A 26,650-nucleotide genomic window follows, 5' to 3' on the forward strand; every position below is an offset into this window, starting at 1 on the left:
AGAAAACATTTCAAAAGTATTCAAGAGTTTTCTAAGAAAATAACAAAAAGGAACAGGGCAAAATTACAACGTGTCAGTAACAGATTGCTACGTTAGGCCCTATTCCTGCAAGTTCTGCGTAGGCATGCTTCCGTGCCCATGCAGAGAACCGGTAACCAGCAGAGCTCCAGGCAAAGACAGAGATGTACCCACATGGAGTTTATTATATTTCCAGCACTTGGAGAGTGCTTCCTTTTCAAGAATACTGAAAAATATGTTAAGCTTAGAATATCTCTACATTCTAAGTATTAATGTTAGATCATACTAAGTTTTAAGAAAACAATTTGCTGACATTAAGTGTTGCCTTTGGCTGTATTCTGACTGTCCATTATGGTTCTCAGCTTCATATCTTCAACTGTTTATATGAATCATAAGGATGGCCTCTTGATAATATTTTTCAAGTTAAGAGAAATTAGACAACTCAGAATATTTTGTAAATAACAGATGTAGCCAGTTTAAAAATCTGCTCAAAGAAATTAGATATGGTAATAAATCTTAGTCTTTTTCACATAACATATGGATAAGGAAGTAAACCAAAACACAATACTTTTTGCAATCAATTCATTTCAAAGATCTTATACTCACTACTTCACGTTTTTCCACTTCAAACCAACGAGATATTCCAGGTAAACTCTGCACCAAGATCAGGGTGGTTCTCTCTACCCACAGACTCTACAATATACAAAAAAAACATTTTTTTCCCCATATTTCTCTTTGAGAATAAGATCAAGTGCTTTCTGACATCTTAATTTACCTGTATAGTTTTCTTAATTATTCCCAGATTTCTTTGTGAATGCCTTTATTTAAGTAACAGCACACATACAAAAAAGTATTAACATCCAAATATCTACTAAAATGTCTACCCCAGAAGCCTATGACATTCACTTTTTTCCTTACTTTCTAGGATTTACTACTAAGCATTAATTTCTGCTGGTCCCGTCCTTTTTTAATATGGTGTTATTCTATATTATTCTATACTATATATTTTCCCCTCATCTCCAAAAGTCACTCACAACTAAATCAGCTTTTCATATTTGCATTCTGACATAATAACCGAGAAGAGGGAGAGTTCAGAAGCAGAAGAGCAACTTAAGGGCAAAGAGTGACCAGCTCTCCTGTGTGAAGGTATTCTGACATTCCAAAATGAATAGCTGATGTGATATTTAAATGCAATACTGTCATACACTTTGCACAAACAAAAGGTTTGTAAAATGACAAGCAAACATTACCTTAAGTCAGGGTAAAGTTTCACTCAATACATAGTATAGGTCTTACACAAATATATACAGGCTGTACAATTAAAATAAAGCCCTAAGCTTTACTTTAATTGTACAGTAGGAAAACAGTAGCGAGGGAAGTAGTGATTTAATTAAGCTAATTTGCTACACTTGTAGTTCTTTTCTTTCACTTTATAACAATAGTATTTATGGGATAATTCATTTTATATGTCTGAATACCAGAATATATACAAGGTCTTTCAAACTACACGTTGTCAGTACAGCAATATCTTTGACTATGTGCATGCATATATGTAGGAAAGTAGATGTTGACAAAATTTAAGTATTTCTAGTGGATCAGGATTAGAACTACACAATAAAAGTGTAAGATGAATTTTCAGTCTGATATTTTTATTAGGAGGAACACAAGTCATTTATGCACTAGGGAGAAATTATTGCTTTTCCCTGAGACAAGCTCCAAGTTCAGAGGTAGCTTGTAGTCTTGATGTCACAGGAACAGAACAGTATGCTGTAGTTCAGTCAGAATTGCATCTCCCATGCTCTAGGGAGAGATAATCTTTGACAATCGTATCTACACCCCACATTACCTCCTCAGCAGTGTTGACTCAGCTGCTTTAGAAACTTCTCTGGAGGCTGCTCTGCTCTCTCTAAGCTCTCTGCCTTCTATATATAGTTGATGCAAAAACTTAACAGGTACTTTTTGCTCTCCTATTTCCACACAGGAAAAGACCTTCCTGTTTCCCATGTATTTTCCATACTATTTTAATTACAATGAGAAGTAAAACAGTCAGACCTGACCTATCCATCAGAAATCGGTTATATCCTACTGGGTTAAAAAACACAACTGTAAATGAAGTTACAGATAAACCCTTAGGTCAAGTAACTCAGGAAAGTGTGTGGTACTTTACCTTGAATTCATTCTCCTTGTCTTTGGTCCCTTTGTGAAATGGCCTGTCATATCGGAATCTCCAAATATGATTTACTTTGTAAAAGCTCTTGATGTTATCTGGAATGCCATCTCTCTGCAGGACTTCCTGATTTTCAGGAATTGGTGTCACTGCATAGATCTGCAAATCTACATGTAAAGAGTTAAGGCTATCCTACTGCATTCACACTAGCAAAGCATATTGACTCCTGAAGCATGACAGAACAAAAACCGCTTTAAAAAGCATACATCATGAAAAGCTTCTAGACTATTAATAACTTGGGAAAGGAAACTGAGAGATTTTTAATGGTCTGGGATTTCTTTGTATTGTTTTGTTAAAAATTTCATATTTATTTTTGAAAAACCTATTTAAATGGAATAGTACATGAAATAAAAAGATTGAATTAAATATATTCTTACAAACAATAAGAACGTCATGCTAACATTATGTAGTATTTTAAGAATTTGAACAATTGTAATTGACCTGACACACTATTATCACAGCTGTTATAGTTCTGCAAGTAATTTTGTTTAAAGTAAGAATCTTAATAATCTATCAGGGTATTTTTAAATAAAACCAACAATTACACAAAAAAATTCCAAACCTAATAGAGTGTCTGGGACAAATGATGGGGGAATTCTGCCCTGCCACTTATTTCAGTGGAGGCACATTGTGATTGAAATTGGCTATATGTGTACCTACATTTTTTAAAAGCATGAAAGACACAACTGCAGACTATGGGTTTGTGATTATGTGGATACATTGTGCTTCTGCCTGAAAGATGGTCTCATCTGGCTGATTAGCATGTTGCATAGCAATGGCATGTGGGAACTCATTCAACATTCGCTGTTGGAAAGCCTCCAGCCTTTCATAGTCATGTCCTCGGCAAACAAATTCCTTATTCTGAGGGGAAAAAAAAAAAAAAGAGAGCAAGTTATGTGAAAATAATTGGGCATCATTAGTTAGATCCAAAAACATGCACTTAAATGAAGACTTTCTGAGAAATTCTTATTAAAAAGGAAAAAGTAAGAAACAAAAGGCAAGGATGAAAACAAGAAATCTAGAAAAAAGGTTAGTTAAAAGAAAAAGGAAATTCTATCATATGAAACGTATTGTATTCAAAACTCTCCGGAAAAATCAAATCGTTATACTTTAATAAAAATCTGAAGAGAAAAATTAACCATATACTAATCATTTCCAAAAAATACTGTTTAATGAATTCATTTATGTTAGAAAATGCTAAAAAGCCATTACTGATGTGTTCCTCTTGAAGTAGGTTTAGATAGAAACAGTAGTTGTCCTTACAGTATCTTAACAACAGAGAGAGGAAGCATTGCATTCTGAGAGCCTGGACTTTCATGGGAACTGCTATAAGAAATCATCTGCAGCTCTCTTACTGTGCAACTACAAAATAAATTTTGAAAGCTTCCTTCCAAAAAAGTGACACTCCTGTAGCAAATAGTTAAGTTCTTTAAAAGAATTATAAACTGCTTTCCACAAAAAATTAAGTCAGATGCAGTTTTGAGGTGTTCTTTGTTGGTGCCACAAGTGTAACTGTTCATTAGGAGTACTATGTACAATTAACTTACTTGGAAAATGCATATATATTTCCTGGGCAGATGCATAAACAGTGAAAGACTTACAGGTTGGTAAATATTTCACTACTGTGTAGATTTCATCCAGTACTTTTATCCCATCAGCTGACATATTTTTAGGATCCTAAACATTCAATTCTTTCTAATCAACATTTTCAATTGGTTTATACTGTTTATTACATAAAGAGTATCAAAAATTATGTGCCCATCAGACTGTTTTTGTGCATCACTTCTAATGGGGAGAGTTTCCTGCTATATTTACCATTTGGAATTTGTGATCATCACCGCCACAGAGGCGGAGAAAAATTAGGCTTTTTAGGCCTCCACCATACAGAGGATGTTCCTTCAGCACTTATTGGAATGACCTTTGGAAGAGGAGTTTAGGATTACGATTACAGGGGAGCTGGCTCCAGGAATAAGATAAAATCTGTTCTCTTCCCAAGATGACAGCCAACACGGTGCAGACTGCAAGACTGCGGAAAAGGGGAACAGGGTAAACAGGAACAATGTTTTCAAGAGCACTTGAATAACTTCAGAGTCTAACAGAGTGGCTGGGACAAATTATGGGGGAAACCTGCCCTACTGTTTATTTCAGCAGACACACACTGTAATTGAACCTGGCTATAGGTGTACCTACATTTTTAATTTTAATTAATTAATTTTCAGGAGTATTAATCTTTAATTATTTTTCAAGATTAATTTTCAGATTAATTTTCAAGAGTAACATTATGTATCACTGCCAAAGGAATTCCTCTGCTGACAGCTATCTTCTGAGCAGCCACTGGCAGAAACAGAACGGGATAGAGGGAACAAGCTACCATGGAAAGAAGATGGTGGTTTGGTATAGGTGCAGGGTTTCCAACACACACATGAATCTTATGGTTTTTTGGGGCTCTGGAAGACTACCCTTTTTCCTCCATTATTCCTCCACTACTCATGGAAGCCACCTTTTCCCTCCCCTGAAAATAGGATGATATTTCATTAGTTATTACACAGAATTTCCCGTTTCTCATATGAGAAGAACTTGTATATGGTATAATCAAATTCTCAAGCAGATAGAATGATAAAAAGCGATAGCATGAATTGCAGAATTACTCCATCATTTTTAGTTTCAATTCACTTACTCTCAAGAAAAATGGAAACTTTTTCCCATAAAATCCAACTCTGAAAAACTCTGGCTCCAAACGCTGTTGATCCATAATTTTATCGTACAAGGAGGCTTCCATCATCTGGGTGAGATTGAGAAGAAACGCAATTAATGTTTTTTAAAACTTATTTTTACCTTAAGCTCTTACAAAAAGGAGGGTGTTTCAGCACACTGCTCCAGACCACTGGAATTGCAGCGTATCTGAGTAACAATAAGGAGAACTACAAGTCTTTAAATGCATCAGAATATACATTTATACCTATTAATGACTTGAAAGCTTCCAAGTATTTAAAAATGACCTTTACCTATGAAATACCTATATTAACAGGGTAAAAGATTAATGACAACATGCATAGTTCTTTAATGATAAATGGAAGTAGCAAAAACACTATACACAACTTGAAACATATGACCCAATAATCTGCTAATCATTCAAATACGTGGCAGTAATATGATCAGTTTAGTAAGCAAAGTCAGATTTCTATGGAACTATATCCAAAGAGGGTTGTATGTTCAAATCTCATAAGATACCAATGAATACGTGTCTAATTTGTTCAAGTTTCTTTAGAAATCCCACAACAGCAATTATGTGAAAATTATTTTTGTTCAGTACGTCCTGCATTTATTTCACTCAAAACACTGACACAAAGTAATCTTAGTGTCAAAGTCTCCTTTTTATGATGATAAAATTTCAGCAAAACATTCTCTGTTAATATTTTTGTATTAACACTGGGAAAAAAACAGTATTAGCCCCATTACAGCTAATGCTGACAGCTCAGTAACTGCCTAGTTTAAATTGCTAAGAGAAATCCCCCCGCCTTTTGCTTTTTAACACATTTCCTTTGTAAAATAGATTAATGTCAGTGGCACATTACTAGTAGAAGGATAGTTACTACTTCAAACACATAATACATTAAGTACAATTAATTAAACATGCATAAGCAAATTCTCTTTTCTTATTCACATGATGACAGTCAGTTTGCTTTTGCTTATACAGTCCTGTCATTGGGAGATCTAAATATATATGGAGTAAGCAGATCACTGACAGGGAGTATTGCTCTGGAGCTCTGTGTTGAGAATTTTGCATCATGCTGTTAAGCAGCTCTGGATTAAGTATACTTCAGTCAGTTTCCACAGCAAGCATCCCACATGTAAGAAAAAATTTTAAAAGGCAGCTGTAATATAAGGCTGGATTCTCTTTGAAATACAATAACAGAAAGAAAAAAAACAAAGAAGCAATGCTTAGAGCTCTAAAAAAAAGACAGAGAAAGAAGGAAGACTCTGTCAGAAAAGGTTCATTTTTGTTATGTGATTTTAAACAGGCCATATTTTCACGTAATGAAGAGAAAGGAGATTTACAAGTTGTATGTTGCTTGTTTGCAAATTGTTTCTTTGCAATTATAATTGCAAAGACATGTCACTGTTCCTAGCGAAGGACTGAGTAGAGCACGTTCCCTGGATAAACCAAAGAAATCAAAGAAAGTGAATTCGTACATAAAATTTTTGTGCATGTGCATGCACACAAAAGGGGTGCTGTACAGGTACAAACACAGCAAGATCATTTATTTTTCCATTTTTCTTCAAAAAGTTCAGACTGCTTTTATAATCTTTGTTACAGAAAACAAATACAAGGTAAAAGAAAAGGTGGGCAAAACAAACCTAAGGACTGTTTCCTGGCAAACTTAATCTTCTAAGTAATATTTCAGAATCCAGATTAAAAAAAAAAAGCTTTTGGATGTCTGAATGATGAAGAAGCACTCAGGTACATTACCCTCATCTTGCTGAGGTTTCTGTAGTCATAGTAGCTCTCATATTGTTCAGCAATTTTCCTGCATAAGATAATGCCGTTTTCCCAACACTGCAAGCAAGTCAGTAAAAGGTGTTCAGTAACTTCACAGCAACTGTTTGATAATTCATGATTTATTATTAAAGTCTGTTCTTTCTATACTGACAAAATCATATTTCTAGTAACTGAAAATACTTGAATATATTGTCCACGAGACATATTGATAGCTGCTGAGTAATATTGATGAGTTCTTTGAAGAATCAAAAATGTATTTAGAGACCGAATAAATGATTCTCACAAGATAAGACTACCACTGCACAAGATAAAGGTCATTACAAGGGTGATGCACATCTCCTTTGATACAACATACAAGATCGATTCAACAGAGTATGAATTTTACATTTAAGAAACGTATTCTTCTTAACATATCCTCAATTTTCATAGAAACAATCTGACTGGAAAACATTTTATTGCACCATATAATTTAAAATCTATAAGCTGATTAAAGCAGTTTCTGACGAAACTGATGATCAACATCAGTTTCATTAAATTTACATGGCATACATGAATTGTATCCTAGCTACATAAAATTGGAAGGAATTGCTTGTTTATTGTCAATACCGATCATCAGACAAAGGGAATATAAAATTTTAGACACAGGATAATTATTCCTGCTTAATTCGGAATTAGCATTCTCAGCGATGACAATGAACCCCTGTAAATGTGACACCCCTCTCCCTCCTGCCAAAAAAAATTCCTTTTTAGAGATACTGCAGTTGCCAAAAGACACAACATGATTTAGCAGGTATAGATATAATCCTCATAATCCAGACACCTGAATTTTATCCCCCACTGAGTCAACTTAGTGAATTTGATATGCTTCTTTCCTTATATGGCTAATTTTTCACTACCTTTAAAATTGGGAGAAATTTTACTATCTTTTGTATAGTGTTTTGACACTTACAAAGAGAATTGCTACATAAGTACAAATTATTCTCAGATATAAGTGTACAATATTTGTAGGATACAAAGATGGAATTAGAAGGGACCTACTGTGTCGCTAATTAACTGCTTACTCAGGCAGTGACGAACACTGTCCCAGTAAATGAAAAAGAAAATCGCAACACTGGAAACAATGTCCTAAAATTAATAAACTAGCCATTCTAGAGTTGATAAAATAAGAGTGCTTTACCTTTCCCCTGTCAAAGTTTTGAATGATGGTCAGATGGAGATACTCTTTACGTTGCCACTCCGTTTGCATGGGATAGTTTAGGAATTCTCTCAGGGGCCGATCAGACCATTCCAACAGCTCGTCGTACAGCAAGAGTGTGTAGGCAGCCTCTGCAAGGTAAGTTACGGCATGGTACACATGACCATGAAACAAATAAAACTGCCAAATACAGTAAATAGAAATGTGAATACTCTTGAAGAGGTGCACCTTTTCATTAGGTGCCTGATTTATTTCAAGTATAAAATAGAGATGGCAGATCTGGTTTTGGATAGAGTTACCAGCTATGACGACAGTTAAGTTCAGCTTACAATTTTCACAAACTATTTGAAGTGGAGTTACTGGGGCAGCTTTCCTGGAATTTGGCAATACAAAGAGGACGGGGAAATTAAGAAACAACTTCCTGCTCAGCCCTAGACTCCCCTACTGCTTGAGGAAGATGAGAATCTGTCAGTGGTTCTGCTGCCTGGACAAGGGAACAAGGCCCAGAATACGAGGAACATCAGTAAAAGAGAAAGGAAGACAGAAAGGACTGGAGGACACAGCGCAAAAGAGTTTAGGGCTGAAAGTGAAATAGAGAGAGGCAAGTCTGTGCTTAATAGACTCCACTCTTTCCAGAAGTGAAACAAATCCCTCATAACTGAGCCTTAACATTCTTCTACTACAGAAAATAACTGACAAGCGCACACGGAAAATTTCTCATCTTTTTGTTAGTTTTGGAAGGAATCGAACCTATTGCTGCTGACCACTGACAGAACACTGTGTAGTAATCTTTAGATCACATTTGGAGGAATTATCTGGTTATAATTTTTTTTTTAACTTAGCTTTAAAAATTCCTCAGAAATGGCACAATAAAACTAATACTAAAGGAACTTCTCCATTGCAAAGTCAAACGTCAGCCAGTGAAGAAATACCAGAATTAATACCAGTTGTGACAGTTCAATTTGGCTAACTGTGCATCTGCATTATGGTTTTCCAAGTTAGTGATCACAGTCTGTTTTTCCACTCACAGGACCACTTTGCATGATTCAGCACAAAAGATGGGCCACGTTCTGGAGATGCATTGTGTTGGAAGAAGTTGCCTACTGGGCTTATTTTATTGAAGGTTTTGGAGACTGCACAGAAAACAAAAGATAACTACAATGTAGTAATGCAGTTTTTATGCTGAGGTAAGTGAATTTTGCCTTAGATAACTATATCCCACTCCTAACTCTGACACGTGAGTTCCTATGAGATAGCTGAATTAAACCAAGTGTACAAAGGTTTTTCGAACTGTTGAGGTCTTTTTATGTGTCCAGTTTAAGAACCTATGGATGAGAAATCACCACTACAGCCAAAGTTTGTGGAGAATGTGCTTTGAACACAGAGTGCTATAAAATGCTAAGCAGGGTACAAAATGAGCTCACAGCAAATAAAGTTATTTAAAAAAAATACTTTAAATCAAATCTCTGTGTGCCTTTGGTGGACATCTGAAGATGAATATTATACAACTCTCTGAATCAAAAGTGTTAGATTGATGGGAGGCAGAAAGGCAAGGAACTATATGATGTAAAGGAAAAATACCCAGAATGACTACTCATCTGGTGAGCATATCGCTGTGTGCCAAATGAGGAAAACCAGCATAGGCTCACATAATTAAAGACTGCACTATAATACATATGTGCAAAGGAGACAAGTTGAAGTTGTACAGACAATCTTAATTTTAGCATCACATAATTTTCAGACCAGATAATGTCTTTTGTCATAGTTTCAAGCCACAATTTTAGATTTAAAATCTGCATGTTGCATACCAAATTTTTTTCATTAAGTTAATAAAAATAAATCATTCAAAATCGTAAGAACAGCAACAGAGAGCAGAGCATAGATACACATTAGAAAGACAGCTCAATAATAAACCTTTCTTTCTAACTTGTCATGCAAGTCCTTGGATTTGGCAGATTTTTCTATCATTTTCCTTTTCATTTGTTATATTTAAAGTTGTCATAAATGTATCTGAAAGGTATACAAAGTAAGAATGGCCAGAGTGGACAAGAGATCCCTCTGCCCAGCAGTGACCAATGTAATAAATAAAATAATGACACCTCTAGGAGAGGCCTGTAACTATTGGCTATGCACCAAAAGAAGAGGAGGAGAGAAACAAAGCTGACTCGTGACGTGGGAAATTTAATTTATACAGGAAAGATTCAAAAAACTAGATTCACAAGATGGTGTAGCAAAAATCTTCTCCTTACAACTCTTAGGTGACTGAGAGCACACAAAAGGAACTAGTACATAAGGAACTATGTTTCAGCCTCAAGAGAGTTAAATTTATAGTCATGACTGAGTGCTGGGTGAAGAAAGATGTGAAGCCAGATTTTATATTAAAAAGTGGCCTTTTTTTCCCCAGAGAATTATTAGAAGCAGTCTGGTAAATCATATCATGAAAGGAGAGAAAACAAAATTATTTTAAGGGCAAGCTGGCTTTATCCCTAGAATGAACCCATATAGTTCATGAAATACAGGTACAACATGCAGAAATGCTGGTAAGGTAACGAATTTTTCCTGTCCCCAGTTATTTGATATCAGTCAATTTTATAAAAGTTTACTCTGTGTTATCACTGATTGATAAGGCAAGAGAACGGACTACATGAATCTGTTTTCTAGCAGAAAGACTGTTTCTATCCTTTCGCCATGGGTGGGAGCCAGTCCTTCTTTAATGCTCTCATGGCAAAAAAATGCAAGAGTCATAAGATCTACCATGGCAAAGAATGCAAAAATCACACATGTTACTAATAAATACTCAGGAAAAAATGTCCTGGAGATAACATTTTGAGCAAATATTGTTTAAAATAAGAATGAATAGTAAGAAGAGATCAAAAAATTAGGTCATCATCAATGCTGAAAGGTAAATTGAACACGTATTAGCGGCCAACGTAAAGAGAACTCAGCATTGCTTAAAAAGTTAGGAAGAACTATTAAGTAAAATAAAGAAGGTTAACAGTTTCTATCACAAAAGTCAGTTGTGGCAAAGACACTGATAGTCAAAACTCTTGTGATTCACCACACCCAGGTCATATGAGGAAATGAAAATCCTTTCTTTGGATTTATCTAGTTTACACTTTACGTCCATGAATTGCAAAGGGACTATGGAAATTCCAAGCACAGGATTTTTCCTTCCAATTTTAGAAAAAGTATAAGGAAATTCCATGTGGGCAGTACCTACCTATAAGCCTGGCTACTACTGCACCCCAGCCAACTGATCTACTTTTAAGAAGAAAAATATGCTGTAGGGATTCTGAACATATGCAGTTGCAATTGTAATCACTGGGGAAAAGAGGGAGGTATTATAAGGTCAGTTAAACATTTTGGCAACCAAAAATTGTTTAATTTAAATTGATAGTGACTTTTATAGACTGCAGCAATTCTCGATAGCATGCAGTTACCCAAAAGAAGCGCATCCTATGCTGTGTGAACAGTGGACATGCACGTTATCATCTCATTTCTTCATTTAAATGATAATGCTCTGCCCTGGCACTAACTTTGCACAAAGTAGTACTGGACAATAGTAAAGAAGTACTGGATTGCAAATATGGTATGTCATGATTCAAGAAGACATCAAAGTGCTATATTGGTTAAGGGTTTTAGGGTCTGTGTCTCATCATAAGTGATAAGGATCTTTCTTTTCTTTTTTTTAAACCTAAAAGTTTAGATTCTGAAACAGCTGTGTAGAAGGAGCATACCAAGCAGTTAACCAGCAGCATTACAAAAAGGTATGTGGGCTCAGATTCCCAAGCTGACTCAAAAGTTTCCTTTAAACTTCATTCCTCTCGGGTGAAGAATGACCATATGCCACATTTATTGCTAGCCTGTATCAATAGTAGTCATTTACACTCAGTATGGTATAACAAGTAGTACGGATGCGGAGCTGAAATGAAGATGGGTGGGTGAGTGGGAGAGAGAGAGAGCGAGCGAGCGAGTGAGAAACTGAGCAAGGAGACTCAGCTGCTGCCTCGGTCTGTATGTCCTCTACTAAGTTACAGCCTGCAGTTTTGCAAAAGAACATAAATCACAGTCTAGTCCTAAATATCTTTACTAGTTTGCATTCAATTACCTGTGAAGTTTTGTGCTTTCAAATGTAGGTCATAGAGCTTATGAATATAGCGAATATACATCTCTTCTTTGTTCAGTTCAGTCTTGTAAAAATTCTGCAATAAAGTTGAATTTAGTAATGCAATGTAGTAGATAATGATTACACAAGACATCAAATGTAATGCTGTAGAAATACATACAAGTATTTGAAAGCTTCACGTGTACAAAGGCATTACATAGAACTTCAATAATACAGAGCTTCAGTAATAGTCCCATTACATTTTCTGAAGACCAGTCAACATGCTCTGGGATGTTTTTTTTTAAATTCTCATAGGATGTAAGTGGAAGAACCTGATAGAACTAAAATCTGACTGTTCTGTCTCTGTAAGTACCCCCTTAGCCATCCAAAAAGTATGCCCACTGGCTTTCCTGAGGCCAATTAACATCTTCTATATTGATTTAAAATCTGACTTTTGAATTTGTATTTTAGCAAAATATCTACTCTATGGTATGCTTCCTCCTTCCTCTGTCATAGCAAAATGCCAGAAGGACTTTGGCAGCATTACAAAGAACTATTCAGCATTGCAAACAGCATAACTCTGAATGAAAGATGTGATTACTTCAGCCCTAACTGATGCTCAAAAAACTAGTAACTCATGCATAAATTTTGCATTGCATGCTTGAAATACATACAAAGTTGCATTCTAAAGTCATATCCAAGGCTACAGAGAAAAATTTCTAGAAGGGGTTAAAGATTTCTGGATGTATAACTGCTATTGGCTGTTATATGAATAAAATACTGGATACAACATTAAAATTTTTAGTTCAAAACATTCATTACGTATTTGCAGGCCTTAAACTGAAGTGTGAAAAAGTTATAGGCAGAGGAACACAACTTTATAGTGCTGTCAAATGTTGTCATATTCAGGACGGACATACAGCCAGAGTCCTCCAGCTTGCAATGCTTATCTTTGGGGATAACCTGCTTTGGTTAATAGAAATTTATAGGAAACACAAGCACTGTTCCTCCTTAGCAATTAAAAATCTGTGTATATTGTATTATTCAAATCATTTACTATTTGGGACTTTATGCAAGTAGCCAAAATGTTTCCCCTTTCAGAAAGCATTCTTACTCTGTGCACTGTTTCCTAAATTGTGAGTTACAATCACAGAGAAGAGTGGGAGAAACATTATGAAAGTATCATAATAAAAACACAGAATTAGAAATACTGTACTTTACTAGAAATAGTATTTTTGTAATTGACTTAAATGACTATATCAACAGCTCTGTAATGGCATGTCCTCTTTAGGCCACCATATGCCTTTGTAATCCAAAAATTTCTGTTTTCCTCCCACAGTGCATACACAAGGAACTGGTGCTTCTATTTAGAAGAGAAAATGAAAGGATATCTGCATGTATGTTCATTTTTACCTGTCTGAAAATAGCATAATCAGCAATGCAGAAGTGTAAGTAATCAGGCTTAAAGATACAGACAAAATGTGGCACTGAACTAGGCTTCTTGGCTCTTACCCCTATGCACTAATGGCTCTGGTACCTGTCACAAGGCTAACATATACACATCAACTGGTTCTTCTCTGAAGCTCAGTTCTGACAAAGTCCAACTGGTTTGTAAGGCAGACCACAGTAAGGCAATCCAGGCACAGCTCAGGAAGTACCACACTAATATAGTGATAAAGATGTCATGTGTTTTTTCAAAAAACTATTTCAAGACACAAAGCATAACAGCTAATATGAAGAATGAAGTCTACAGAAGGGCACATCACTTGGAAAGTAGACTTTTATTAATGGGAACTTTTTCCTAAGGAAACACAGCTTGAGAACAATATTCAAAACAGGCAATGTGAACATGTTTTACTTAATTGGCATCATGTCATATGACAATATAAAGCACCAGAGAAAAATCTCCTCTGAATGATATGATTTTAAGTTAATAGAATCAAAATATCAATTAAATGTCAAGCAACAATAAGGACCAATCATGCCTGAGAGAAACTCCTCAATGAATTTCTAAAATTTACTCAATATACTTTTCAATGTTTTTGCATAGTTCTGTGATGACAAGAGTTCTTTCATTAGAAATATATTTTTCAAACTGAAGTTAGGTGATTCTTATGTAAAAGGAACTAATTCCATTAGATAACTCTTAGCCAGCTTTTCTATAGAAGCATTAGTGATGTGAAACCTACCCCAAATGATCCTGAGGGTGAGGGAAGTAGGAAAAGATTTTCTTCCTTCCCCCTTCATCTAAGTCAGTGTTGTTGCAGACCCCTTCCACCATCAAAACCTGCATATTTCATGATGTAGCATAATTCTAGTTAATTTGGGAATTCAGTTAATTCGGTCAATTCTATTTTCCAGAAGAACAGCACCTACATCTATTGCAAAAGACTTAAAAATTCTCTTTTTGTGCCAACCACTCCTCTTGTCTTTGGAAGTTAGAATACCTTCAAAAAGGTAAGGACAAGATATTGCTTCCTCCTCTAGATTTCAAATAACTTTAGGCTCTACATTCCTCTGATTAAAATTTGTATGAAACATCTTTTGAGAAGATGACAAATTCATCCATCATATGGGCTGCTAAATGTCTTAAAATTTGTGTACTACTTCTGAAATAGTACTTATGTAAACTTCTGTAATAATACTTCTTATTTCTGTAGGTCTACCTTTCAAAATTTAACTTTAGTTGTTTCTCTGGTGTGCACATATTTGTCTGAAAATTATTAGGGTAGGAGGAGGACTAAGGAAATCTGCCTTAGCCTCCATACAGTTCAATGAAAATCCCATTATAAAGTATTCTGGTGTCTTCAGGTTTTTAAAAATATTTGAACGTTCTTTTTGTGCAAGTGTTGGATAATTTAATAACAATAATTTAAAGACTCCTTAGTGACAGGATGCAAATAATCTTTTTTTTTTTTTTTTAACACAGAATTCAAGATCTTGCCAGGGTTTCTGACAGAAAGCCTACAATTCTATGGCTATGGAGTAAATACCATTCCTATTTAGAGAGCACTCTTTTCCTGCTGAAGAATCTTTTATTTTGTTATGTATAACTGCTACTTAGAAGTGATACCAAATTGTTACACTGATGTAAAAAATGCAGAATTAAAAGTCAGCTTATTTTGATTTTTCCCATGGCTAAAAATACAGCTTTCCAAAAATCATCATCCTGAAAATCGAAACTTTTCAAGGTTAATGGAAATCAACAAGCTTGTCAGTGGAAACTGGGCTAGAACCAAATTACATCTTCTAAACAAAAATAAAATCTTTTTCATACTAAGAATTTGCACGCATGGTTGCACTATTATAATAGTGATAATATTATCAGAGAAGGTTCTGAGTAGCTTTTCTGGCTCTTGTATCAGGAAGAGAGCAGATAGCCTGCAGTTTTCAGAAGGCATCCCTTACATATAAGAACCAACCAGAGCCAATTATTGAAGATAACAGGAAAAAGGAGACACCATGTATGTTTTGTTGAGTTTGGGGAAAGGGAAAACATTTGTTTAATGAACTCAGAGACTGATTAACTTTGGAAGAAACTCTGATGAAACTTACCCAGTAAGGAGAGATGCAAATTGAATAAAAGGGTATTAGAGATTTCTCAGAGCCCAGTTATAAAATGCCAGAGAACATTACCTCCCAACTGTATCAATTCCATCCTTAAAAAAACTGTCAGAGATCCTAAGTGCAGTATTATTCTATCAGCTTCCACTCACACTCCATCAAGAAGCAGGCGCTCTCTCATTCAAATATATGGTGGTATACTAGAGAATGCTCAGCTAGAGTCAAAAGAAAAAGTATTATACAAACCAAAAGGCTAACAGTGCAGCCAATCTTTTTACCATCCACTTCTCCCATTTTCATGCAGTCCCTAAAACAGAAAGCAATGAAAGTCAAAAGTTCCATAAGGAAAGGAATGACATTTATCCCCTTAACATGAAGCACACCTCAAAAAACAGACATATTTAATTCAGCAAGCTAACCAGAATGATACAACCCAAAGGCACTCTGCTCAACAGCTGACCCAGGTTTGTAAGGGATTTCATGCCTCCTTTTCTATGACATGGAATGCTTCAATAGTCAAGAAATTAAATGTTTATTTCTGGCTCTGTCATTGATTTGCTAGGCAACTGCTGGAGATTATTTAATTTCTTCATACCCCATGTTCAAACCAAGCCAGCACAAGCCAGCATGGCTTCCAGAAGAGGCAGCCCTAGTCTCTTCCTGCTCTCTGCCACCCATCCTCCCCCCCGCACTGCCACCTACAGAAGCCTCATGAAGTGAAGTGAGACAGGTTAGATGATACCTTTTGCTGGCTTACTTTTAACCCATGTCAGTTAGATCACTGCAGTGGAGCACAGGCACTTGTGTTGGTACAAGGAAGAAGGTGATGTGGGAATGAGCAGGGATGGGGCTTTCTTCAGTGACAGTGTAAATCTCCAGTGGTCATGGGACTACAGCATAAATTCCTCCTTTGTGAGAAAACTTCAGAGCAGTGACCTCCTTTGCAAAGTGCTCTGAGAGCCACCAAAACTTCCTCAGTAGCACTCTATAACTTATCATTTATTGTTTTGGGGAGGCAATAGATCTCACCTCCAAGTCAAAAAGTTAAGATGGTGCCTTGTAGAGATTTTAACCCATAACCCAGGGAAAAATAGTGTCAGTATAACAATACTGGAGTAAAATGACAGGCATCACCATGCAGTTACTAAAAGAAATTTAATGCAACTTTAAAACATTCTTGAATATATGAACTAAACAACCTAGTTTGTCTTAAATACTTTTATAGCCACCAGCACACGTTTGTTGTGAAAGATATTGGATTGACAGCCCTGGAGGTTGTAATCCAACTGATCCTTGAATAGCAGCAGCACTGCCAGGCTTCTAGAAGTTAAGAGTTCAGTCACTTCATTACCATAATAGTTTCCCTCTCAAACTATCAGTGAAGACAGCAAACATAGTACTAGGTTTTACCATGTGTCCCCCACTGGATCAGGGAAGAAATAATCCTTGAGCTCTAGAAAGTGCTACCACTGATTGTGACAACATGGACTACATTGAAGGTTCTACACAGACTTCACAAATGACTGAGAAAAATCACTTTTAGTTTCCCATTCATAAAAAGCTGGGTAAGTCTCTTTTTTCCTTCTTCTTTGTTTGTGTGTTAGAGTCAGATGCCAGCTCCTCAACCAGGTGTAATATCTTGGTATACATATCTACTCTGCCAGATGACACTACAACTAAGTATGATTGACATACAGAATAAGTATAATTCTTATTGCTAAGACAACTGTTAGGTGATTAGTATCGAGCTCTGTGACTTCAGACAGATTTGAATCACTAACCTACTGCTTAAAGATCCTATATTCCTGGTAGGAAACCAAGGCAAGCCACTGAATTCTCATACAACAGGGAAGCTATTGGTTGGTTTTTCCCAGCTTGCATCATTTTCCTGTCGACTAAGCAGCTATGGTCAGAGATCCTGAGCACATACAGTTGATTTGTCTGTGTGCAGTAGCCATTCGTGCAAGATCACCACATTTTTTCTCCTAATATTTCAAAGATCACAACCCTACTTATCAGTTGTGTGACAATCACTCACCTATAGTCCAGTAACCTTTCCATCAGGCGAGTCACAGTGGCGATTAATGAAACACCACTTTCTCTCCATGTTTCCCGCTCAATTTTCTTCAGTAGACTGGAAAAAAAAAAAAAAAAAAAAGGCAGAACAATTTCACATTTATTTTTAACTGTCACTATGACAACCACTCCACTTTCACCAGTACCTTAATACCTTAGCAACAGTTACCTTCAACAGTTAGATTTTCTTTTACAAACACCCTCCCAAGAAGCACAATTTGCAAATGATGTCTTACCTAGGATAAGGACCAAAAAGTGGAATTCTAGTCCAGGAAGCATTGACAAAACAAATTATTTTTATGTTAGCTGTATCAGGTTAAAATATATCAAATACCCAATTTTCAAAATATTCCAAAGATGTAACAGAGCCCTTTATTAAAATTTATGTATTAAGTTCATGGTGGTACCTCAGAAAACAGGGACTTTGAAGAAGTGCCTAGAAAAGAATTTTTATCATCTCAAAATACCTTCTCAATGGGACCTCAAGTTTTTTTAACAAAGGTTTTTCCTCCTTAGCTCTACTATTTCAGCACTCATGAAATTTAAGAATGGGAAGGGATTAATAAGATGATTCCCCCCACACTTTCACTTAATATTTCCTTCTCAGAACATACTATCATATACATGTTAAATTCTATTAGCTGTACACTAATGTAAATTCAGATTACACATTGAAGTGAAAATAAATATAAAAATGGTATTGTAAATGGTGCTGGCAGTAAAATTATAGTTAATCTCTTTGCATTACAGGCCTCTGATTTTCACTGCTTAAGTTTAGCAAATATTAATCATTTGGGCTCAAATTTCCCACATTTCTTCAATGAATGTGGAAACATGTTCTGTTACATTTATGCTTTGGCACAGGACTCAGATGTATGACATGCCCATGGAGATATTTTGGCAGTTCCCCTGAAAATCCACTTAGGTATGGTTTATTTAGTCTCTGAAAACTGCCATATCCTTATACTCAACAGAGATTTCAGAGACTTGTTAATAAACCTTCTGTCTGCAGTGGGCAAGCTGTCAGCTCCACTGACCTTCAACTATACTGAGCATGTTCAGTCCCATAAAACTCCTACATCCAAACTCTATTGAACACATACCAGCGCCCAATAACTCCTACATGCCAACTGCACTAACTATGCACTCCAGATCTGTTTAGCTCCATATATCCAGCGGGATGTCATAAACACAATTCTCCGAACTAATTTGACCTAGAGGAAGCTGTGCTGTGCTGGAAGCAAGCAGGAAACATTGACTGATCTTCATTCTGTGCCCTTGGGCTCACTTCTCCATTTCAGCAATCAGATGTCTTTCCCTCATTTTCAAGGACAGACTACATGTTATTGCTAGGAGAGCGAGATGAGGACCCCATCCTTAGCAGAAGAGGCTGAAGCATTAATCTAGCATCTCTGCTTTCCATACAGAATGTATAGGCTAACTTAATTCGCTTTTAACCCTTGATGTTCCTTTCAATGTAAGTTTTTGTATCTAACAAAGAGTTGAGACTGTTTCATTATTAAGCATTGATTACTGCACTGCTTTTTCCTTTCTATTGCTTTTCATGCCTGTGTTAAACAGGAATACTTCAGCCTAAAGTCATCAAAATAATTACCTACAGTTCCCATAGAAAAACAGCAGAAGTCTGACTTCTCTGTTAAAACAGATGGGTTTCATCTGTATTTGACTTATAGATGTTCTTTATAAATACATCAGCATATTCATTATAAATACACAATTTCTACAAATGGGTGGTGTAGGTACATTTAAAGTACTTATTTAAACTGACATCCATTGCTTCAGTTGGACAATTTTATGACTTGCATTCTGATGCATGCCTCCCCCTCTCCATCATACATCTTTCACCACAATGCACAGAACAAATATTCAGAACAAAAGAGCTACTCAGATATATATCCCCTGGCTTCCTCAGGGCAATATCTAGATAGAATTAGAAAGAAATGACTGGCATTTCAGTTAAGCTTTCCTCCTCGCCATCCCATTGTGTCTGAAACTGTGTGCACACTTGTTTTATACCTCTGTGAGATCCCTTTTCCTGGATCTATTTGCTTTCCAAACACAACCCTTCCCCACAAGCACATATGAACACAGACACAATTCTTCCTTGTCCTGTGGTATGTCTGCTTCCATCATACAACTCCTGTTAGTCCCAGGGCCCAAAGCACAGCCAAGATGTTATATTATACAAAAGACTAAGTAGGATAAATGATATAGAGAAACATGCATTAATGAAAGTGCTTCTGCATATCCATGTTACTGTAGCCTAACAGCTGGGCTGACCTCAATTTTTTTTTTTTTTTTTTAAATGTCTTGGGTTCTTAAGAATAAGAGAGTGGGGACCAGGAGAATCAGAGCTGTCTGGGAGAGAGTTTCTGCCAGGCTCAGAATCGTATTCAGGCAACTAAATTGTGTAATAAGTCCAAAATAAGTAGATACGCCCAAGCCACAGACCACTGACTCACAAGCACTTAATCCTAGAGAGGCATCCATCTGGATTTCCATTCTGGAGTACAAAGTCCTCAAGATACCTCACTATTGCCAGAGGCTCCCTCATCTGACTAGATGAGGGAAAGTCAAACTATGCTGCAGTTCAGAGATGGGTGAGGAGCTAACCAAAGCCCACACAAATCTTCAGAAGGGCTCTGAAAGACTCAGTCCAGACAGAGCCTACTGAATTCAGTCAGACAACTAGGGGAAGGAATTAAAAAAACCTGAAGACAGCAAGGAAGAGAGAGCAGTCATCATTTTTATGGCTGGAGAACTCAACTAAGACAGAGCCAGATATTAAGTACCTGCTCAGCTTGAATGTCAGCTCCAGTTTCCTAAAAGAGAAGCCTTGCCATCAGGCTGCTAGTGGAGCTTGCCAGCCCAGGTTTTGTGCTGCAATAACGTGGCCACCTACCCTTCAAACCTGAAGTGGCTTGTGTTAGGCCAAACTGGAATACAGCTACAGAAGTAAAAAACTGCCAAGCATCCATCTGTGTTGTCATTCCAAAGATTTTGTTCTATCCACCAGCTGTTTAATAGAATAAAAACACTCTTTTCCCTGTGCTAATTAACTCGGAAATTCAATCTCAGGGTTATAATGTAAGTGTAAATCAGGACATCTTTCGTATCAGGATTACATTGGGTAGCAATTACAAGTAGCTTCTCATGATAACAAAATGTTCACCACCACCACGTTTTGCAGCTTTTCAAATGACATCATCAGCTAATAACTGTGTGGTCACATTCAGGTCTCCTGGGAAGACACTGCCCCACAACAAATAGCAGACATCTTTCCCTTAGATGTCTAAGGGAACTTAGAAAAACTGTGTGGTTTCATTTGATAATGATGATTTCATTGTAAGCAGTGAAATCTAAGCATGTAATATTTTAGCTATGTCCAGAGACACTTTTAATCTATCCCTGAAAACAGATGATGTTCAAAGGAAAGATGTAGTGAATTGCTCTAGAAAAAAAAAAAAAGGAAGTTAACCTGAGAGTTTAGAGATTTGAATTCATTGTCTAATTCATACTAAAGAAAGAAAAAACATGACAAAGTCTCCCAGCCACATCAATTACTAGACTGTATCCTAAGTAGGTGTGTGCATCCCCCTCAGTTCCCAATGGTACCGATCAAAACCAACCAAGCTGAATCTTGAGGATGATCAGGTAACATGACTGTATTTGCTTCTGTTAAGGACCACGTAACCACTGCTTGCCTTAGAACTACATTACTGTTTCACAACCCTCAGGCAGGTACACACACTGCTATCACTTCAGCCTAAACAAGTCTGCTTTCTTGCAGACTGTGTCAAGACACTCTAATATTGCTCAGTTTAACTTACCAATGGAAGAGAAAAAAAAAAAAAATCTCAGGCTGTCTGACCCCATGAATTCAGCTCCCTAGACTCTCAATCTGTTTTTAAGCATTTTTCTTCACATACCCTGTGACACTACGTAGCCCTCCACTTTACATTAGTATCTTCTCCAAGCTCTCATGTTGAGAGGTGTTACATACTGAGTGAAACCAAACTCGGATAAAAAACTAATGATAAATACTAATTCTTCTTGAGCTGGAAGTGAACTTGAGCAGTTATTCTGAAATTTGCCGAAAAGTTTAGTTATAACTTCAGTTACATCAGAACTGAAACAAAAAGTATACTGATGCTGAGACATTTTGCAATTAAAATTACAATGAAATGTATTCAACTTTTAAATTTATAAAATGCTCTCACCATTTTTCACTACACCTTGTTTAACATCCCCCAATTTAAGCCTAACTCAAAAACGTAAAAGAAATTAAGAACTATATTTCACACCAATATGCTTTCTTATAGATTAACAAGTAATTTCAAACAGTGATTGCCATTCTAATGGTTTTTTTGCACATGGTAATGCATCTAGACTTTATAATTTTATAACTTCTGCCTTACTGATTTAATTTTCAAGTTAGAATACTATCTTTCTAAAATATTGAAACCGTCTTACTTATTATCTTCACTCAAGCTATGAAAGATTTCAGGAATAATTGCTATACAAGAAAGTTCTACTTTAGCTTATTGTACCGTGGTTTTCCATCATTCATCCATTTCCATATAATTTTGCCTAATCTCTACACACTTTTGTTTCTGTAAGTGATAAATGTTTAGGAATTCTATTTTTTTCTCCTCAATACAGCTACCAATTATTATGTGTCTGTCATTCACAGATACTGTGATGTGAATGCAGTTATTTAAGCACAGACAGAGCTACAACACAATTTTTAAATAAGAGGGAATGGTTAAGAAGCCAATAAGCAGAAAAAAAATCAGGTGTTTAGTAATATTAGATAATACACAGAACGGAACTCTGAAGAGGAATAATATACCTCTTGTTAAATACACTAGAGAGAAATGAAATCTTCCACATAGCTGGAAGTGAGTTCAGAGGAACAACAAAGGAGACAGAGTTCAGCTAGTTATATTGTATCTGCACTCTGTGACAGTCATTTATTTCAATCAATGGCATAACTTATCGGCAACCTTAGGCACTTCACTATTACTAGCTTTTGCTATTCAATTTTGGTGAGATTTCATTTATTAAAATACAGTAAATGCTTAATAATTTATAAAATAAAATAAGAAGAAATAATCTTACCAGGATAAATAAAATTGTATACATCAATTGAGATATCAACAAGTGACCTTACACACAGAGGAGGCAAAATTCTGTTGACAATGTAAAATCACTTATTAAATAACTGTTTGTTAAATTCTCATGCCATATTTTTAAAATACCAGATTTGTGCTCTGTCTGCACCCTATGCAACTATGAAACATCTCTTGCCTTTCTGATTTTAAAACTAGTAGGCAGAAAAAGAGAAATTTTTGTGATATATTTAGCCCTTCACAGTTATAGCTGTATATAAGAAGTATGCTCAGACCTTACAGATACAATATCATACAATGTACTTATTCCTCAGATTTTCAGGAAAAAAAGACAAAAAGAATTCACAATTGTTTTAAGCATTACCTCTCTACAGTGACATCAGCATCTAATACTCCTAACTGAATTCAATGAATTAATGAAAGATAAACATATTACTCACATACTGTTGAAGAGCTCTCGGTACGTTTCGTCACCTTTACCTTCTGACATTAGGCTGTCCAGTTTGTCAATCAGTTTTGCTTCCACCTGCAACATATAAGTGTATATGTAGACAGCTTCTTTTTCCTTTAATTAGATTGGATAAAATTGAGGAAAGATTTATTTTTCTGTAAGGGATTTTGCTGAAAGTAGATCTTAAAATTTTTGGTCAATCATGTAAATTTGATGATAGGTCACTTCATCTCTTTGAAACTGTTATTATACCCAGGGTTTGTGGTTTTCTGGTTTTTGGTTTTTTTTTGAGGGGGGAGCTAATTTGAATGGCGCAACGTGACTTTAAAACTACAGGCTGAGTAGCATTTGCTGCTGCTAAGGCAGCTATCTATTTATGGAGTCAGACAAAAAAGCACACAGCCCAAATAAATTGCCTGAATTCTCACTGCAGGGCTGTAAGCACAAGGCATTTTCTTAGATTTCAATAAATATCCCATACACTTCATTCTCTAAATCTGTAGATTAATTTTATAAAGGTCTTTACTCTTCAGAACATTTGGGATCTCAGATTTACTTTCCCGACCTTCCTTACCTGCCAATGTATTTGAAATTCATTTCACTGGATTTACATATTAGCTATCAAAGAAACTTACAGAACATATCTGATGGCTAATGATTACTTTGCTGCATATTTTTAAGTGTATTGATTATAAAATAAATACACACAAATGAGGCTACCCTGTGTGTTAATATTTCAAACCTCCTTTTTACCAATAATATATTAGTAATCAAAAATCTAGGGGAGAAATCAAGCTGCTGTCAAGATATTCTCTTAGTGAATAATTCCATTACAATTTACATTTAAGCCTAAGATTAACAGACAGAGAAACAGAACAGGTAGATTCTTTTCTTCTCCCTCCTTTTTAACATTTCTATGGTGATTTTAACAATGAGCTTATATATTGATAGTGAAAAAACACCTACTTACATCACATACACTCCTCCATTCCTATACTTTGTTTTGTGTTTCAGATACAGCTCCCACTCCAAGTGTTATGATTGCCTGAGACTAATTCAAATACTTCTGCTTTCCTTCATTTGAAGCAGCAGGAAGGAGGGCACTGAGAAATGGCTTGAGGCAGTCTGGAAGAACTGAGTGGGAGCTGCAGGAGCAGATGGCACATTTGGTAGTTCCTTCCTAGCTTGTTAGGAAGGTGTTTCAGCAGCAAGAATAGTTGGATCCTTATAGAAGAACATTCCTCAGAAGGATCATTTGATTTTTATTTTTTTCCTCTCCATACTAACTGGAAGGGAAGCTAGTTGAATCCCTAGCTAACCATTAGTCTCTACTGCTGTAAAGTAGAGAAGAAAAATACCACAAACAAAATTCAGCCTTGTTGAAGATACCTCAAGTTTTGCTCTTGACTTCAGTGGGCCATGGATATTTCTCTCATTTTGCACTACTAGCATCAAAACATTCACTGAAAATCTTATTACTCCTGCAGACACTCAAAAGGGAAAACCCTGGTAATCCCTCTCCCACAGGCGTAACATCACAGCTACTCTCCCACCCTGAACCACACCACTAGTTGGGACCAGCACTATCTGAAGCGTTTGAATTTCAGCCCCGTTTTATGAACAGCTTCACATACAGTACCTGCTTAAAATTGCCACTTCGCCTTTGCTCCCAGTCCATCATGTCATGGAAAATGGGAATCATGACATTCCGCAGGTCTGGCTGAGGGATCAAGGTCACTTCTAGGAAGGGGCCAATCAATGCTGGGATAAAATGAAGTTTGTGCTCCCCTAAAATGAAAAAGAACATTAACTTGAATATGAACTGGTTTTCCTCCTGTGTGCTATCAAGCAATCCAAGAACTTTCTGAAGAATAAAAAGAAAAAAGGTACCATAAATGTCTACATTTTTTAGCTAGGGTCTATCAGAGCAGGGGCTATTTCTTAACACAAAAAGTGAAGTGAAAAGCTGCAGACAAGAGGTCAACCTGCAGACATAAGGACAACCTAAATCATCAGATATTATAACGTAATACTGAGTTCAGGAGTGACAGGGTTATTTGTATCTCAAGTTAGTCTTCTGGGAGGGGAGCAAAGAGAAACAAAGCACTCTCTGGGCATTTAACTTATTTTTCTCAGGAATGATTCGTTTTCTATGCTCTACAGTCTTGTGTTTACAAAATGTTTGACTACCTGATATAATACATTTTTTTACCTTTTTTCTCTTTAACTTTCTTTTTTTAATCTTTTTTATCTTTAACTTGGTGGAAACAGAGATGGAAGTACATGTTTTGCCTGCAGAACAGGGAAGTTGCGACTTAGCTATTCTCAAAAAATTCCCTTTAAAATCAGTGCTAAAACATCTTCCATTAACTCATCATATTCTACAAAGGAGAAGCTATAAAACTAAGTTCTTGTCAGGAAAGCCAGAAATGGCATACAATAAGGACTGACCATTCAGTCTTAGTTCTCCAGGCTTAAGAGTTCCGAGATCTTCAGAACAGGAGGATTATGAATCACGATATACAACTTTCCAAGCCGGGAATTGATTTCCATCCCAGCCTACCTCTGGATGTTGCACTGGCCAGTAACACTTGTCCGCCACTCTGGTGTATGCATTAGTGCAAAGGAAAACCAGAATTCCCTCTAGTGGAAACCACCTGGAATGCATATCTATATCAAAGCCAAGGTGACTGCACAAGGACCAAGGCTGGGGATGAATAAACTGCTAAGAGCACTACATAATGCTGACTAGCATAACACCAATTACATGAAATATCCTGCCAGCAATATTTAATTGTGCACATTGTGAGATGAACTCCACAGTGTACCCCACAGTCCTCACCACAACTGAAATTCTTCACAGCTCTCTCCCTCCCTGCACACTGGGTTTCTGACCAGCAGAAATCAGTGTGACTGGGCAGGTGATGCACACTAAGGTCTTATCCTAACACGCAGGAAAGAGATGGGACTGAGGAGTGGATACCTGATATACCAGTTTAGAAAAACTCTTAGTATCCAAACAATTTAGAGTATGAATGTCTTAGAGTGCCTAATCAATAGCAAATACTATAACTAAGTAAAATATGTTACCTAACAAAGGTCAACAGCAAATTAATAAGCAAATACTTATTTCTTAGAAGATTTCTTTCTAGTACATGCTGATCAGAAAGTCCAGTTTTCTAGAACTATGCATCATGGCAGGGAAGAAGATTTATAAAATTGAGGTGACAGTATCTTAGTAACTGCTGACAGCCTTAATATCTTTGATGAACCCTTTAATGAAGTGAACTAATGAAATAAAATTTTATAAAATAACGATTTCCATCAACATTGAATGAGTTGAAATATAAAGCTGACAAA

General features: G+C 36.2%; 1 protein-coding gene across 1 annotated transcript in view; it reads right to left on the reverse strand.

Moving 5' to 3' along the window:
* DOCK4 (dedicator of cytokinesis 4) overlaps positions 1–26,650 on the reverse strand; it is a 264,454-nt gene that overhangs the window by 22,408 nt on the left and 215,396 nt on the right. The window contains exons 31-42 of the mRNA XM_067314834.1: positions 24,930–25,078; positions 23,280–23,365; positions 17,923–17,949; positions 17,649–17,744; positions 15,857–15,917; positions 12,050–12,143; positions 7,924–8,072; positions 6,717–6,803; positions 4,923–5,027; positions 2,965–3,106; positions 2,186–2,352; positions 625–711 (exon numbers count right to left, since the gene is read on the reverse strand). Coding sequence (XP_067170935.1) covers positions 625–711; positions 2,186–2,352; positions 2,965–3,106; positions 4,923–5,027; positions 6,717–6,803; positions 7,924–8,072; positions 12,050–12,143; positions 15,857–15,917; positions 17,649–17,744; positions 17,923–17,949; positions 23,280–23,365; positions 24,930–25,078 — 1,250 coding nt within the window. The remainder of the gene's footprint in view (positions 1–624; positions 712–2,185; positions 2,353–2,964; positions 3,107–4,922; positions 5,028–6,716; positions 6,804–7,923; positions 8,073–12,049; positions 12,144–15,856; positions 15,918–17,648; positions 17,745–17,922; positions 17,950–23,279; positions 23,366–24,929; positions 25,079–26,650) is intronic.

Source organism: Apteryx mantelli, chromosome 1 (assembly GCF_036417845.1).
Source record: "Apteryx mantelli isolate bAptMan1 chromosome 1, bAptMan1.hap1, whole genome shotgun sequence".
In the NCBI taxonomy this organism is placed as follows: Eukaryota; Metazoa; Chordata; class Aves; order Apterygiformes; family Apterygidae; genus Apteryx; species Apteryx mantelli.